General features: G+C 47.9%; 1 protein-coding gene across 1 annotated transcript in view; it reads right to left on the reverse strand.

Moving 5' to 3' along the window:
- LOC142586368 (uncharacterized) overlaps positions 1-16,018 on the reverse strand; it is a 37,388-nt gene extending 21,370 nt beyond the window's left edge. Inside the window, exons 1-9 of the mRNA XM_075697618.1 lie at positions 15,823-16,018; positions 14,974-15,215; positions 13,407-13,528; positions 12,019-12,133; positions 11,276-11,446; positions 10,181-10,297; positions 9,072-9,201; positions 8,790-8,834; positions 6,925-7,062 (exon numbers count right to left, since the gene is read on the reverse strand). Coding sequence (XP_075553733.1) covers positions 6,925-7,062; positions 8,790-8,834; positions 9,072-9,201; positions 10,181-10,297; positions 11,276-11,446; positions 12,019-12,133; positions 13,407-13,528; positions 14,974-15,215; positions 15,823-16,018 — 1,276 coding nt within the window. The remainder of the gene's footprint in view (positions 1-6,924; positions 7,063-8,789; positions 8,835-9,071; positions 9,202-10,180; positions 10,298-11,275; positions 11,447-12,018; positions 12,134-13,406; positions 13,529-14,973; positions 15,216-15,822) is intronic.
- Positions 16,019-16,926: the final 908 nt, after the last annotated feature.

The following is a 16,926-nucleotide window of genomic DNA, read 5'->3' on the forward strand; positions in this document are numbered from 1 at the left end:
CGCGGCCAGGAATCCAGAACTACATCGAGAGGCACCGCTACAACGTAACCCCGAATTGAGTAAAATTCCGCGTGGTCGCGATGCCGAGGTCTAATAAGCCGAGGCATAGATAAATGAGCTTTTAGAGACTGGCGTTTTTTTCTTTATGCAGCCATCCATCCTAAATCACTCTGCCTGCCTTCCTACTTTCTTCATTTCTCGTTCATCATTGCTTCTCTTCAACGTTTTCCTTCTCTACTCAACTTGAAATAGCAAACCAAGGTGAATATCAACATCACATATGACTGATATAAGCAAGGTGTAAAAAGTATACCGGTTCGGTTCGGGTTCAAGGCACCCCGATTTTGTTCCGGTTCAGTTCCGTTTCGGAGAAATACAAATTTATAACGGTTAGCGAACGTGTTCGAAAACCGGTTCGGCGCAGTCCATTCTATACTGCCCAATGATGTACTATCGACTTGTCCGCAGGGCACATGTGCAAGTTTCATCAGCAGGAGGCAGAAATTTACCAATGAATTATACAGATGCGTGGAAATTTTCACGTACATATTAAAGACAGAGATAATTAGTGAGAATGCCTGCTTGCGTAGCTCCAACACTCGTTACTTCGAGAGCAGCACAGTTGGTTAATTTTCGGTTTGCTTCAGGTGTTTACTGCAGGACTGATGGTGAGCGAAATATGGCATTATCTATGGTGCCGAAGGCAGTGCGAATTCCCCCCCCCCCCCCACATTGCACTACATAAACTACAACTTCAAACTTCTAGTCTGTAGCACAAACAGAACCTAGCATCTAACATTTTGCTAAGCTTGGTGATTTTTTAGAAACTGGTGGGGACACTGATCCTTCTGACAGATGAACGAGGATGGTTAGTGCTAAATCATGCGTAGATTTTTTTGCGCATCATCCCATGGTGCGTCCTCTTGCGCTGGCCAAGGGCGTACAAAGAAGTCACAAGAACGCACGATGTGGCCCACGAATAATTCCTACTACTTTAAGAGCGTTGTAGTCTGCTTAGCTAAGCACCAAACATGCGTTGAACCATGGCACTTAACAAAAGCAGCCTTTTAGTGCCGTTTAGAAAAGGTTACCGCATTCTTTAGCGACCGCACAGTGTTACGGTTACAGTAAGTCACGCAGATGAACTCGTAGATATCTCTTGTCGAGGAGGTCGTCTTTGTGACTCTTCGTGTTTGTCTCGTATATTTAGTTTTAGTAACAAGTTGACGTAACTGCCAAATTGGGAGCGCCACCAGAAATGTTGATTCTGTGGAGCCCCTGTGACAGATTTTCGGCCGCATGACATAATTGGCATGGTAGACTTCAGAAGTGCAAGCGTCTCTGTCGAGGTGACCGTATAGTTATTGGCGCGCACCCATCGTCTATACCCATTCTCGCACGCAATCCAAGTAGTAAGTCGTAACAATCGGCTAGTGTAGGGTGCTCCAACTGAAGTAGTAGTTTACGCAGAATCATGCAAACTATCTAGCGCCCACTGTCGAATTATATTCTTGAACCATTTCGTACCGAACCGGTAACCATTAATATTTTTTTCGGTTCAGGTTCGGTTCGGGTTCTGGCACGTGACAAAATACATTGGTTTGTGTTCGGGTACAGTGTACCGCCAAAATTGCTCTTTGGGTTGAGGTTACGTTCGACACACTGCATGTGAAGCACTGATTTTAGTCATTTAAAGGTATGTACCCAGAAATCCATTTCAGAGGAGGCGGCAGGGTAAGCCTGGAGGTCGCAGTTTTTTAAGCCCATGGCGGCCATATTGAAGGGCTACATGCTACGCGAATTTTTTCACGATAGCGACAACGCTGAGAATTCAATGCGTCCGTTGTACTTGTTTGTGGTTTATATATACATACACACATACATACATACATATATGTGTGTGTGTGTGTGTGTGTGTGTGTGTGTGTGTGTGTGTGTGTGTGTGTGTGTGTGTGTGTGTGTGTGTGTGTGTGTGTGTGTGTGTGTGTGTGTGTGTGTGTGTGTGTGTGTGTGTGTGTGTGTGTGTGTGTGTGTGTGTGTGCGTGCGTGCGTGCGAGTGAGTGAGTGAGTGAGTGAGTGAGTGAGTGAGTGAGTGTGAGTGAGTGAGTGAGTGAGTGAGTGAGTGAGTGAGTGAGTGAGTGAGTGAGTGAGTGAGTGAGTGAGTGAGTGAGTGAGTGAGTGAGCGAATAAACATTTAGTGGGTCCAGCAAAACGCGATGAAACGCGCACCCGGCTAATCCCACGACGGGACTGACAGATCTAGTCTGCCGGCCCGATCGCGGGTGCGCTGGACGGCCAGAATTTGTTCCTCAAAGACGGGACTTCACAGAAGCGCGTCCCACTCTTCCTTGGTGAACTTCGGGCCCCGCGACCCGCACTCCCAAAGCATATGAGGCAAAGTAGCAACCTCACCACAGGCCGCGCAAGAACAATTCGGATAAATCTCGGGATATATGCTGTTAAGGGACGCTGGATTTGAGTAGAAGTTCGTTTGCAAGAGTCTGAGTGTGACCGCCTGCGGCCTGCTTAGCTTTGAGAAAGGCGGCGGGAGAACCCTTCTCTCTATAAGTTCATTGTGCGTGATAGGAGCGTCTCTGTGTCCGGGGGAGAGTCGCCTGATCCGAAGACAGCGCGGTCGGTAAAGCCACGCGCAGCCTCGTGGGCAGACTCGTTGAGGTTCAGAGGAACCCCCGCGATCGCCCCGACGTAGGCAGGGAACCAATTGATGGAGTGTATGGAGGTGTCGCCGTGTTTGGCGCCTTTCAGAATTTTAATTGCCTGCCGGGCTACCCGGCCTTCATGGAATGCCCTGACGGCCACTTTCGAATCGCTATACACCCTTTCTCTCCGACCGACTTGCATGGCGGGTGTAATGGCTACTTCCTCGGCCACCTCGTGGTTCGTCATCCGGACGGAAGCACATTTGATAACTGCCCAGAGTGTCCACGACGGAAACAGCAAAAGCCTTGCCGTCTCGGTATGCAGCTGCGTCCACGAAGCTTGCTTCGATCTTGTCCTTGTTTATTTGCTTCAGTACATTCAATGCTCTTGACTTGCGACGACCTGTGTTGTGAACAGGATGAACGTTGCGGGGCAAAGGGCCGACCACGATCTTCTCCCCTATTTCTCTGGGGATTTGGGTGTTTTCAGCCAAGTGCGAGTCCGATCTTCTCGAGGATACGCCTGCCAGCCGGCGTGGAGGACAGCCGAGTTAGCTGGGCCCGTTCCTGATCCTCGGCAATCTCCTCCCTGGTGTTGTGTATTCCGAGCCAAAGGAAGTCCTCGGTATGCTTTCTGAGGGGCACAGCCTGAGAACTCTCGTGACGAATTCTCTAATGAGGGTATTAAGCTTTTCCCGCTCTGCTCTGAGACAGTTGAGCATGGTCACCGTGTAGGTGAAGGGATACAGCACAAAGGCGTTGGTGAGCCGAACCAGGTTGTCCTCCTTGAGGCCACGATGTCTGTTCGTGATCCTTCGGATGAGGCGACAAGCAGTGTCGGTTTTCGTAATTATCTTGCGCAACGCAGTGCCGTTGCCGCCGCGTGATTCGATGAACATACCCAGGACTCTGATGGTGTCGACCCTGGGCATCGGGTCACCGCTCCGAGTGAACAGGCGAATGTCACTTTACGAGACCGGTTTCCAGACCTTGGGTCTGCTGTCTTTTTCTTTTCTATAAAGCAGAAGCTCAGATTTGGTCGGAGAGCATCTCAGCCCGGTGGGTAACAGGTACTGCTCCGTGACGTCTACCGCCTCTTGAATGGCGCTTTCGACTTACCCTTCGCTACCGCCGGCGCACCAAATCGTGATGTCGTCGGAGTAGATGGTGTGTTTGATACCTTCAACTTGGACCAGATTCCTCGAGAGGCCGATCATGCAGATGTTGAAGAGAGCAGGCGAAATGACCGAGCCTTGCGGCGTGCCCCGTGGGCCCAGGAGCACCTCGTCGGAGACAAAGTCGCCGATCCGCAGCTTCGCTTTCCTCCCCGTCAGGAACGAACGGACTTAGTTACATAGTCTGGAGCCCAGCTCGAAGTCTGCGACGTAGGCCAGAATGTATTCGTGGAGAACGTTGTCAAACGCTTTCTCGTGGTTGAGTCCGAGCAGGGCCCTGGTGACCCTGGTACTGCCGTCGATGAATTGATGTTTGATCATCTTCATGGCGTCCTGCGACGAGAGGTCGGAATGGAAGCCAATCATGTTGTTCTCTTCGACATATCTGTTTAGTCTGTTGAGGACGACGTGCTCCCCCACTTTCCCGACGCAGGAGGCGAGAGAGATGGTTCGGAGGTTGTCGAAGTTCGGAGCCTTGCCGGGTTTGGGGATCAGGACGACGTTGGCGTTCTTCCATTGTTCTGGGACGCTGCCGTTTTTCCACGTCTCATTGATCTTTTTGGTGAGGTATCCGATCGAACGGTCGTCAAGATTTCGCAGCACCTTGTTAGTGATTCTGTAAGCACCTGGTGCACACTTTCCCTTGAGCGCAAAAATGGCTTTGCTAATTTTCCCCACGGTGAAGTCATCGTCCAATACTGGACGAACTGGGCCGAGGTAGTCGGGAAACCAGTCTTCCTCGTCTCCGTGCTTTATGGGAAGGTACTTCTTCATGAGCTTGGCAACCAGCTCGTCCCCGGAACAGGATGTGGTAGCTTCGTGAAGGGCTCTGGCGAGCGTGTGTCTCTGACTAGATCTGGTGCTGCCCTCGTTGAGGAGATGTTTTAGCATGCCCTAGGGCTTTCCGTTATGCATCTGTCCGTCGATTGAGTCACAGACCTCGTCCCATTGCTGCTTGCCGAGGGTCCGACAGTGATCTTCGATGGCCTTGTTAAGCTCGGAGATCTTTTCCCTCAAGCTTCGGTTAAACTTTGTCACTTTCATCAGAGAAGCAGCGCCTGCTAGGGCTCGATCAGATGGGCTAGCCTGCTTTCCATCTTCTCTGCCTGCAGGTCGCTGACGATCTTCTTAGTGGATGACTCGGCGTCACTCTTGATTCGCTCGCACCAATCTTCCAGGTCTTTGGGGACGGCTGCGCTGTCGTTGCCGCGGAGCTTGCGAAAAAGGTCCCAGTCCGTGACAGCGAATTCTCCGGATTTACTTCGGGCGACTTCGAAGCAGGTCTCGAGCACATAATGGTCGCTACCAAAATCCATTGCGGTGTTACTCCACTCGGCGCCTTCGACGTTCTTCACGAACGCCAGATCGGGGTTAGTGTCGCGGCTCTCCGAGTTGCCGATTTGGGTGGGGAACGCCTTGTCCGTGACGAGCGTGAGGTCCATTTCGTTGGCGTGTTGCCACAGACCCCGGGCCTTGCTCGTGTCGTAGACGTACCCCCACACTCCGTACGGTGCGTTGAAATCCCCAACGACGACAAGGGGATGGGTGCCGGTAGGTCGACGGACTTCTTGAGTAGCTTTTTGAACTGCTGTCGCGAGCTCCTAGGATTGCTGTAGATGTTGAGTATAAATACGCTGTTTCACCGCTGGTTACGTTGTCTCGTGTTGAACAGAACCTCCGCCATGACGTATTCGACCTTGCAACTCGCCAGCTTCAGGTCGTGAGACAAGTGCGTAAGCCTCCTGTCAACTAACGTGAACACTCCCCGACCTTCGGGCTGCACGGTGACGGCACGATAACCAAAGATAGATGCGGCAGAGACAAGTGTTTCCTGTAATGCTATTACTTGTGGTTTGTTAGCTCTTGATTAGCTCTGTGTGCTCTTGATTCGTTAGGCTCCCAGGGCCAGCGGGTTCTTCAAGTTGGTAATCTTGCGGTCGAGCTCCTCCGGGCCGTGACTCGGTGCAATGCCGCGGATGACGCCTTTGCACGTGGAGTTGGGCGCCGCTTCGTACACATTGACCACGTGAACTCGACCCTGACGTAGCGTGTCGCATTCTCTCTGCTGGGGGATCTGATGACCATGACATTTTGTCGGAAATTCGGGCACATGGTGTCTGAGTACCGCTTCGCCAGGTCGAAACAGACCGCGTTCCATATGGCCTCGGCCACAACTGTCGGCCCCAGCTTTCTGATGTTCAGACCTCCCCGCGGCCTGACGATGATCTTCGCCTCTTTTTTGGGCAGCGGAGGCATCCTTCCACCCAGAATAATCTTCGCTTTAGCGCTGCCGCGGTCTCAGCGACCCTTTGCGGTCACGTTGTCATATGGCTTAGCGCTGCTAGAAATGGCACCAACTCGCTCGACGGGCGCCGATTTGGCTCCGGAGCGCCTGGCAGCAGTTGTTTGCCATCCGAGATCCTTGGAAAGTTCCTCGGGAGTCAGAAGCTCCTCTTCCACTTCAGTTTCCATTACTGCAGACACAGGCGAGAAAAGCTGGCGCTGAAGCAGCACTTCCACGCGCTAAACCAAGCGTGGCTAGGGTTAGTGTCGCCGCGGCGTGGCCTTGACGGAAAAGGCCGATAAAATCGCAACAAGGCCACCCACCTTCAAGAGTCGGGTGTCTACGAGATCACCACAACGGAAAGAGTCCGTTCGCAGTAAAATTGTCGAACTGGGCTCAAATTAACACCGAAATCATATTCATAAGCGGGAGCTGGTTTTCGCCGCTTACTGGCACGTTCGTCGACGTCGTCATTTGCCCTGTGTGTGTGAAGCAAATATTTCTTGGAATACCCAGACATAACAACACAACCCGAATATTCGGTTAATAGTAAATTGGGGTGCTATTCCAACCCCATAACATTCCGGTAGACACAGGTCTAGTCATATGCACAACCACGAACCTGTACCTTATTCTCAAATTCCGTTCACCTAACCCCCACAACCTCATCCGTGTTCACTTAGCTCGGTTTAAACGGACTATAGATAGGCGGCACATGCTCACGAATCTCGAGTTTTTATTACCACCAAATGACCCGCCAACAGTGACATCATTTTATTAACGTAGTTTTCTTGGAAACACTCACCGTCCTCCTTCGGCATGAACCACTTGTGCTCCGAGAAGAACACCATGTCCCGGTAGATGAGGTGCGTGCAGTATTCGGTCGGATAGTGGTCCATGTCAGAGAGCAGGTCACCCGCGACGCACAACACCGCCGGTTCACCTGCACCGCCGGTCGCCTGTTACGCACACACATCGGGCAACGCCTTCGTTCGCAAAGCATTCCAGCCGAGATAATAAACTCGTGAAACTGACTCACGTAAAACGCCAAACGACTAGACGTACTGAGTTTGAAACATACCATAAGGACACCGAGCAATGCTGCTTGAGGGTTGGAATCTCTAAGGAATTTCGTTAAGTCCCGGTAATTTTCTAATTGCATATCTTTGCAATAAGAATAAAGGTAGTGCTTGTAACTCCTTTTGCGTAAGTAATTGCCTGTAAATGAAACGCATTCGTCATTGCAACCATACATCTGAGGAACATAGAAGGTGGGCTTTAGTTGCTGCCGTCCTATGAATGTACACTAAAGAGCGACAGTAAGTTTATTATATTGATACGCTATTAATTAAAAAGTATACTTTAATTAATTTCGTGGTAAATAGTTCATTACTAATAGAAAAGCTAATGGGGGCTAAAGTTCGGTTAGTTGAATTTCGCACCGAAACCACTGTGGTGGTGCGCCACCGTGACATCACGCATTTCAGCGCACTTTCAGATTTCAGCCACATTTAGGAAAAGCTTTTGAAACTTATTGGTTGGGCCTTTGGATCGTTTACAATGCAATGCAGACCTACCTTAGCGATAAGCAATAGGACTTCAGCGAACGCTGTCAAAATCTGTGACATTCTGTAGGTAAGGCGTTGCCACCCGCTTTCAATTTTAAAGCGATACATACTTTTCTTAAGCTAGCTAGTTCGGCCACCTTGGATGGTTGGACGATCTCGCATAAACAATAGTGGCACATACCCTAAGACCCAAGTTGTCTACTAGCTTGAACCTTTACCTATTTGCTGGCTGCTGCTTTTTCGAGCAGACAACATGGGCCACTGGGAATGGGCTCCACTCGCTGTGGTGGGTAGTCGCCTGGGCTTTCTGCTACTAAGCCCGAGGGCACGGTATCGAGTCCCGGCCGTGGCGGACATATTGATGGGGGCCAAATAGATGAGGTGGTCACAACTAATTCGGAGTCCCTCGCTACGGCATACCTTATAATCGTATCCTGGTTAGGACAAGTAAAATCCTAGAATTACTTTTTTTAATGCGCTTGAAAACTCTTTGGCTCGGCGTATTTGGCATTAAAATGTCTCCATCCTTTGTCAATCCACCAGAATGAATGCACCAAGGGGACACAAGGGTCATAGAGTTATAAGTGTATTAAGGCAATAGCGCTTGATCAGCAACGGACCCCTGCGTGCCGAGCTCTGCCGCTTGATGCATAGCCATCACAACGAATTTACAACCATCGGTACTAGGGATAATAGGGCTAGGTTGCTACGGAGTTTCGACTTCATTGTAGTGATTGCAACGAGACGTACCGTGTCGTGGTATCATGTGACATTGTTTTCGGCAGTGAGATAGCTACTTCGTGTGTCTTGTTGATGTGCACATTACGTTTCGTCAATCACAGAAGACATACGGATATGAAGCAGGTTAAAAAAGAAAGCTATCGCTTACATTGACGATCATCTTCGATGATTTCTACCAGAATTCTTTTTTGCTTTTTCGGACTCTTCACGCCTCCTACCACGGTAACAGTGTACGCTTTGCAATTTCCGAAGCATAGCTTACTCACGGGGTTTAACTTCATATTCCGCCTAAGTGACCCCTCAAAAGGCATTTCCTAGAAGACTGGGAATACGCACTCCAGTATAAAAATAGCGTACTTACTCGGTAACCTTTTGGACCTTTCCCGATCTTGAGAGCGGCGTGGGGCTATGAACAGCAAAGAAGCAGCGTTTATTTAGGTGCTATACGGCTATAAGCTCAGCATCTCGACACAATGTGCCGATCAATTCTTTTCTTACGTTTTTTTTCAACTCCGTAGAATTCCTTTTCCACGTGGTGCTCTGAAATTATAAAGCAGAGCAGGAGAGAAGTCTTAGAAAAATTTCCACACTTTCTTGTGTCATAGTTTAAACGAAAGAGAACTAGGCGGACAATATGGCGTACTCTGAACTTCCCGAATGGCCTGCAGCCTGGGGAAGCGGTTGATGCCGTCACAGATGGCGGCACTGTCGTCGTGGTCCACATGGAAGACGGCTACACAGACGCCGTGGAACACGTCCATCGCACGGCCCACCTAATGACGCGATAAGGGGAGGCGGTGTAAAGCAATAGAAAAAAATGTGCTCTTCCAGATTCTTATCGAGAGTCGGTGTCAACGCAAAATGCTTCGCAATGAATTAGCGTACAGCGTGCGCAAGCTGCTGCTGCCATACTGCGGTGCGCAGCCGGGCGAACTCTTGCATTCTTTTGAATGAATCCGCGGTCCTTCTCGTGTAACTGAGAATGTTACTTTTAGAAGCGACTTAGTTCAGAAATTCCATTCTCAGGGAAAGTTGCACAATTCAACTGAAAGAGTGGTAAAACTGTTTTTTCCTAATAAGGTTGGCAGCAAAGTAAACATATGGCGGGAAAATATAATCAGCCCTACAAAAATTTGCAATATGGACGTATACGGTTTCCTGAAAGGAAAATTGTCATCCACCCTACGGCAGAACCAAGCCGCATAGGAAAACAATGCAGTTTATTCAGGAAGAAAGCTTCGCAGTCATAAGGAATTAATCCTGGCCTAATTGAACCCGGGACCGATGATCTTGACCATGCAAAGGCATTGAAACAAGTTTACCTTTGAAGTACGAAGCCCTTTTTCCGAGAAAGCCGCATGAGCTTATCTTGTAGCATGCCACTACTTTAAGGAAGGAGACAGTTTTCAATTCCATAAACATTCCAGTTGAGGCATTGCAGAATTTTGCTTATCATCCATACGCACTCTCGAATCCACTCTATATGGGGAGTTCGCAACCCCTACTGGTATCTTCCTTCGTATACATATAATTGTTGGTGTACCTGTGCTGCTTGAACAAGAGTTGCTGAACATCTGGCGAATTCTAAATTTTCGTAATCTTACGTCCCCAAATTTTGTCAAAGTTACCGGCAGGAATAAGAGGGATGATTTTCTGCAAGTGGACTCGAGCAATGTTGAGATATTGCCGGGCTGCACCTTCACTCGTGTAGTTAAACCAAGTTGATGTCAAAGTGTCTGAAAAAAGACGTGCCTTTTTCTTGATGGCGTCCTCGCTGTCATAGGCGAGCCACGTCTGCGGCTTGCGCCTGGAAGTCGACAGCGCTACGCGGTCCTCGTCGGGCGTCACCCAGACATTCGTGCCGCACATCTGGGAGTAAACGAAAAGCTATAGTGGGCCTTCTGTGCGTGCATCGAGCATGCGCGAACATATGACGCGTCCCGAAAAGTCAGCCCACACGAACAGACGTGTTCAGAACCGGACAACTGTTTGCTATCTGCATACCATATACATCCCGTTAATCCACTTGCACTCAATGTGACGCTGCGGTTCGGACGAAAAGAAATTTGATGAGTACCTTTGACCTTCATTTTCTCCATTGCAGTAGCTAAAACTTTTCCACGAAAGAAATGGAAATAGGCTCTTGAAAGAATGCTCCACGAGCGTTAAGCGATTCAGTATTGGTGCTTGGCGTCCCCATAACCTCGGTCCGTTGGAACTTATACTGTGTATTGCTCTTGATTACTTATAAAGTACTTATTATGGATGTGAAGCCAGATGCACATGGAACTGTGTATGGATATTATTTTAATCATATCAGTATGTTCCAATTTTGCGAAAAGATTACTATTTTTTAGTAAGTCGTCTCAGACAACGAAAGTACACGTGAAGTGGGAAGCACCCGCGAGATGACACGATGTTCCGGGATATACGATCAACATGTGAAGCGACCACTAGATCGTCATCTACATGTCTAAGCCAAACAAACAAACAAACAAACAAACAAACAAACAAACAAACAAACAAACAAACAAACAAACAAACAAACAAACAAATAAATAAATAAATAAATAAATAAATAAATAAATAAATAAATAAATAAATAAATAAAAATTAAATTAAAGCGTTACTTTTCTTCAGAAGACGCTTACTTTTTCCACGTACATAGGGATGCTGCTATCAGCATTTAACCGGGGTATTTAAGCAAAATGTGTGATCTTTATTTTTTCACGTTTGTAACATTCCAGCCACTTGCGACTTTGAAAGCGATTGCGTGTGTTAGCTCTCTTCGGGTGTGAGGATGCCAGAAATGCGTTTTTATTGACTGCGCGGGTACTTGTGGCTCACTTGTCCGTAATTGATCCACTTGCGGCCCGTGCACCATCCGCCAACGGTAGGCCGGCTGTTGGCTGCCACGTCGAACGACATGGTGGACATGTCGAGCGAGAAGCACATGTTGTGCGTCCCATTCAGGCCGTCGTCTTCTTTGACTATCTCCATCCAGAGTAGGGCCGATTTCTGCGGTACGCGCGAAAATTGGGCGAGGAAGTCTGTTAACTTGAATTGGGAGACGCCAGTGCAGTCGAGGAGGAAGGACGGGCAGTTTTCAAGGAAAAGTCACGGAACAACTGTCGTAGATAGGAGCTTACGAAGAAACGTGACGTGACAACAGTAAACACCAGTCTATCTGAACAACAACCGAGAAGGTACGAGTAGATGCAAGAGCCACGTACATGATTCAGGGGTAAGCAAATGGCCGCTTTCTAGTGGCGTGTTGCCGGGTCACTCTAAAATTGCGCATTTGTGATAGCGAATCAAAGTATCCTGTCGGTGTCGAAAGTTTATGGACCGCGGGACCTGAGAAAAAGCTGAATAAATCCGCAGTCTGGGTAGGCAAAGTGAAATCCAGATTTCAAACGTATAGCAGTAAATGCGAACATCATAATGGTGCACTGCTTTACTGGCTGTGGTCACGAAATGCAAGAAAATTAAACTTTTTCACAGTTCCCTTTATCTGTAAACCATTGACACCAATTGTACATAGGTTTCACAACAACGTCCGGCCTTATCTTTGTTCACGTGAGACTTACCACAGGAATGCTGCTGGGTGTGTCGTCGATCCGAACGAAGATGGACGGATAGACGAGTCTGCAGAACTGCTCCTCTTCGTGATAGTGCGTCTCTATCACGAAGATGTCTGCGGCGCTGAGTCATGCGCGTGAAAAAGAGGTATAAAATGTGTCATGCCGCGATTTACGCATATCCTTCGTTAATTGTGCAGTATTTTCGGTGCCATTATCAATGTATCCAGGTTAAGTGTAGGCTGTGCAGCGAAACGCTCAATCTCGCACTGAAGTTATGTGGAACTACAAAATGACGCTGCCCTTGAGGCATGCTCTTTTTGTTGACGCTTGAACGCAACCATTCTCCGCTGACCACCAGCCATGTCAGAATGCATGCGCCGGAACTTATCCCAACAGGAGCCAACCGGAACGCCAGTTGTGTACTGATGCTGCTGAATGTGTGCTGATGCTGTTCGTTGGACGAGTGTATCAGCTTGCAGTTTTGTCAACTACGGCAGTGTTTCTTTTTCTGCATCGTGCATTCTCGTATCATCGCACCGGGTGCATACCATGCCTTTCTGCTCATTGGGAATATGATACCGTCGTGTGCCACGCAAACACCCGTCATGTGACCATATTTACTTTAACCACGTTTAAAGCTAGTCGCGATGGTGACGTGTAATAGCAGTTAACGAGTCAAGTGGTCGTGCTCATCTATATCGTTTCACGACGTGAACGTATTGCCCCCGATGTAATCCTCGTAATGTCACTTCAGTCCGCTACCAGGACGCTTTCGGCACATATAGTCGTTGATAGATTGAGCATCCCACTGCCATTTGCTAGGATCTGAAGAGGAGCCCCTCTTACATTTCCTAGCACTGAGCAATGCGCTACAGTTGGATGAATAGCACATTTTCCAATCATGAATCTGCATTTCATATTCGCTAATCTGAATGACAGTTTCAACGTGGCTTTGGCTGAGACCTTAAGAACTTACTATCATCATGCGGCTTCAAGTTATGTGTAGTTGGGATAGTAGATACAGAAATAGTTATAGGGACTAAAATATATTAGGAAGATCAGACACGCGTAGCGACAGGTGTTATCTTGCTGTAAAGGGAAATATATATGACCCAAATATTTATTCATGCACTGACAAATTTACTTTATCCCCTTTCTCCCTCGATTCACCAGACTTCTCTTGCATAGTGTCGCGTCCAATGCTGCTTCTATTTTTTTGCTTTCATCATCTACTTGTGACTGGAGGGAACAACCATTCAGTAAAGTATGTCCCACCGTCTTTTTGACTTAGATGCAACAACGGGCAGCTAGCAACAACGTCACCAAACTACACGCGCTGTTTACACCAGTGCCTACGCGCGTCACACCCAAACGAGCTGTGAAGAAGCGCTTACCGTAGGTAATCCTTAATCCTGCCCATGATACTCTTCTGCGTGTACTGGTCATGCGATGCGTACCCAGAGTAGATAAGGACAGGTTTAGGTTCTCCCAACTGCGTCAAGGCATCCTGGACGTTCTGCTCGAGCCACAGAGAGGGAGAGGGGCGAAGGATAGATTAACGAACATATACCACATGTTCCTGGACTAGAATCGTCCCGTTTACAGAAAGGAGTATCATTGGCATACTTCCAGCTGTAGCTTATGCCAGTGGGCAAAAAAAAACTGAGAGAGAGAGAGAGAGAGTTTGTCGACAAAGGCGAGTGAACGTTTCGTGTTGACTCTCGCTTCACTGCGTCTTGGAAGCTAGTGATGACGTGACCTCCAACAATAGACGCGCGGGAACGCAACACGCATGAAGCCACCAGCCATCTAGGCTCGCCCTTAGACTCTGTGCCCGCTGCAGATTACCTCCAAGATATGGCGCGTGGGCCGCGTATCCCCCGCCCCCTAGCGCGTGCTTGATCACGTGAAATGCAACAATGGGTGCAAGGCAAGACGGCGTACATCAAGCCGCGACCCCACCATCGTTCTCAGCTCACCCTCGCTCAATTTCCTTACCCTCCACATCTGATCGCACTCGGGCTTCATACGGATCCTGACGGCGACTGGGAAATTTCATCTGGAATGTGTAACTACTGTCACAATAAAAGTTGCACTAGCCGCGTTCAATGCACTGTAATCAAAACTTATCGGTGATGATGTTGTTGAGCATCAAACCCGGGCTCGATTCCAGCCGTATTCTGAAGAGGTCGAAATACAGAAAAGTCCGTATATAGTTAGGTATTAGTCTTTTAAGTGCCCCTGATGCTAAAAGTTGCCCCAGAGCATTCTTCTGCGGTGTCTCCCATAAGCAAGGAGTGGCTAAATTAATAACAGCTCTCGCTCTCCCCTGCGCCCTATCTGAACTCGCACTCTCATGTCGTAAGGATAAAAAACGCAGAACGATAACTTTAGTGTTTGTTCACCAGCACAAACAGAGGCACTTTCTTTAATTGATTGCGTGCATCAGAGCGAGAACCTGTGACGTCTTTGTTCAAGCTTGTTGATTAATTGGTTCATGGGGTTTAACGTCCTAAAGCAACTCCGGGGCTACGAGAGAGGCCACACTGGAGGGCTACGGATTAATTTTGACCACACGGAATTTCTTAACGCGCAACTAACCATAAGCAAACAAGACTTCTTGCACTTCGCCCCCAACGAAGTGAGGCCACCGCAGTCGGGAATCGGGGCCCCGACCTCGTTCCCAGCAAAATAATACTATAATTACTGAACCACCACGGCTGGCGTGTTCATGCTCGTGTTGTTGCACACATGCACCCGGAGTGCTGCGTTGCTGAACAAACTCATCCAACTTTGCTGAGCGTCTTGACCGAGTGCGCATTGATCGGTGCTCACACCTCTTAATACGCAACACGAACCCACGGAAACGTTTTACCAGAGAGCTAGAGCGGCAGAGACTGCATGCGGTCACGGCAAACCGCCACCGCGGCGAGTGTAGAACAAAGGCCGCGCGGGCCGCACCTTGAGCACTGCCAGCATGCTCTTGTGTCGCGTGCTCGTGATGAGCTGTCCCGTGAAGGCGACGCCATTGAGCTCGTTCTGCGAGATCCACTTGGCCAGCTGGGTGCACACGGCCGCAAGGTTGCGTTCGTCTCTGTCCGCGTAGTCCAGCAGCTCGCGCACCATCGCCAGGTTCAGGGACACCACGAACTTGGTCGTCACGAAGCGCTCGCGCAGGGACATGAACTCGTCGAAGCCGGTGCCTGCGTGGACAATGTAGAGTTTAATAATAATAATAATAATAATAATAATAATAATAATAATAATAATAATAATAATAATAATAATAATAATAATAATAATAATAATAATAATAATAATAATAATAATAATAAACGCCACCACCACAGATCAAATGAAAACATCGACTAAGCTAAATACAGGCATTGTGGCCTAGCAGGGTCTTAAGCTGTCTTAACCTGTAGTAGAGAACATCGCAATGACTTAGACATGATTAGTGATAAAGCGTCTTCAGGTAAATTTTTGTTGCGTTACCTACTTTTGTTTAATTAATGGAGTCAAATGGTGCGGCGCTACCACGCACATTGCCTCCCCTTACAAATGCGATCAGCCTAGCTTTGACTGCTCCGTAAGAACGTTGCTCATTGATTAAGTTCGGTGCTTCTAAGATATGATTTCATGATGAATTAAAGACATCATGCGTCTTGAAACATATCCAGTTGTTGCTTACGCGTCTATAGGGCGCTGGCCACATGTAATCGAGGAACTCTAGAAAATAGGCTAGCGTTGATTAGGTAGCGTTCATTTTCAGACAAACAAACATGAAGTCTCCGGGTGAAACAGACGCACCGTTCTTGGCAGGCACAAAGGTGTGACTCTGCTTGCTCAGTGTCATGTCTCTGTAGACGAGATGGGTACAGTACTCGGCCGGCATCTGTAGTTTGTCCGTAGCGTTGTCCGACATGAAACACAGCAGGTGATTGGAAATGCCTGCACGCAGAGTTGAAAGCGCGGCCATTTCAGTGCTCTGCTGCACGATAAGCATCATAACGAAACCCGCTAATATAAAGGACGAAATGCGAAGTTCCAGCGTATCATAGAGGCAGAATGCGTTCTGCTTTCCCAAGCAAGCGATCCCAAGTTTATAAGTATTCTTTGTGAAGTTACTTTGTCTTACGTGCGCGAAAAGATAAATGAAATCGCGTAAAACAGTTTCAGCACTGAACAATGTCACCATTGCGCGCTGCTTTGTTGTAAATGTTCTGTAAGTGTATAAGTTCCGTAAGTGCAATTGGGCGGCGTGTCACACACACAAGATTTAGTTTTGGAACTGCCTAACACAGGGAACCAAGCACGCAATTACTCACGTGTTTCTCAAAATCATGTTCTTAAGTCATCTGCTGCAAACAAAGACGAGTATAACGTCATGTTTTCTTTTTCCTCGCGGAAGGAGAGTCGAGTGAAGCGGGTGTTGTGGAGGTTGTGGCGATTGTGTCTGATAACTGAGATTGTGTCTGAGTTTGTACGCTGCCTGTCACGCTCTGCCAGTCAAGCCCAACGTAGCTTTGGCAGGCCTAATGAATGTATTAGGTTTTATAGAAATAATAAAAGAGTTTATTATTATTATTATTATTATTATTATTATTATTATTATTATTATTATTATTATTATTAGTGTTGTTGTTGTTGTTGTTGTTGTTGTTGTTGTTGTTGTTGTTGTTGTTGTTGTTGTTGTTGTTGTTGTTGTTGTTGTTGTTGTTGTTGTTGTTGTTGTTGTTGTTGTTGTTGTTGTTGTTGTTGTTGTTGTTGTTGTTGTTGTTGTTGTTGTTGTTGTTGTTGTTGTTATAGTGCTGTGCGCGAAGCCTTTACTTCGTGCTTTCAATCGCAGCGATAAATACGAAAATAAGGTCTCGAATACGACTCATTGGCCCCTTCACGACAGTTCTGACGCGT

This window comes from Dermacentor variabilis, chromosome 6, assembly GCF_050947875.1.
Source record: "Dermacentor variabilis isolate Ectoservices chromosome 6, ASM5094787v1, whole genome shotgun sequence".
Lineage (NCBI taxonomy): Eukaryota > Metazoa > Arthropoda > Arachnida > Ixodida > Ixodidae > Dermacentor > Dermacentor variabilis.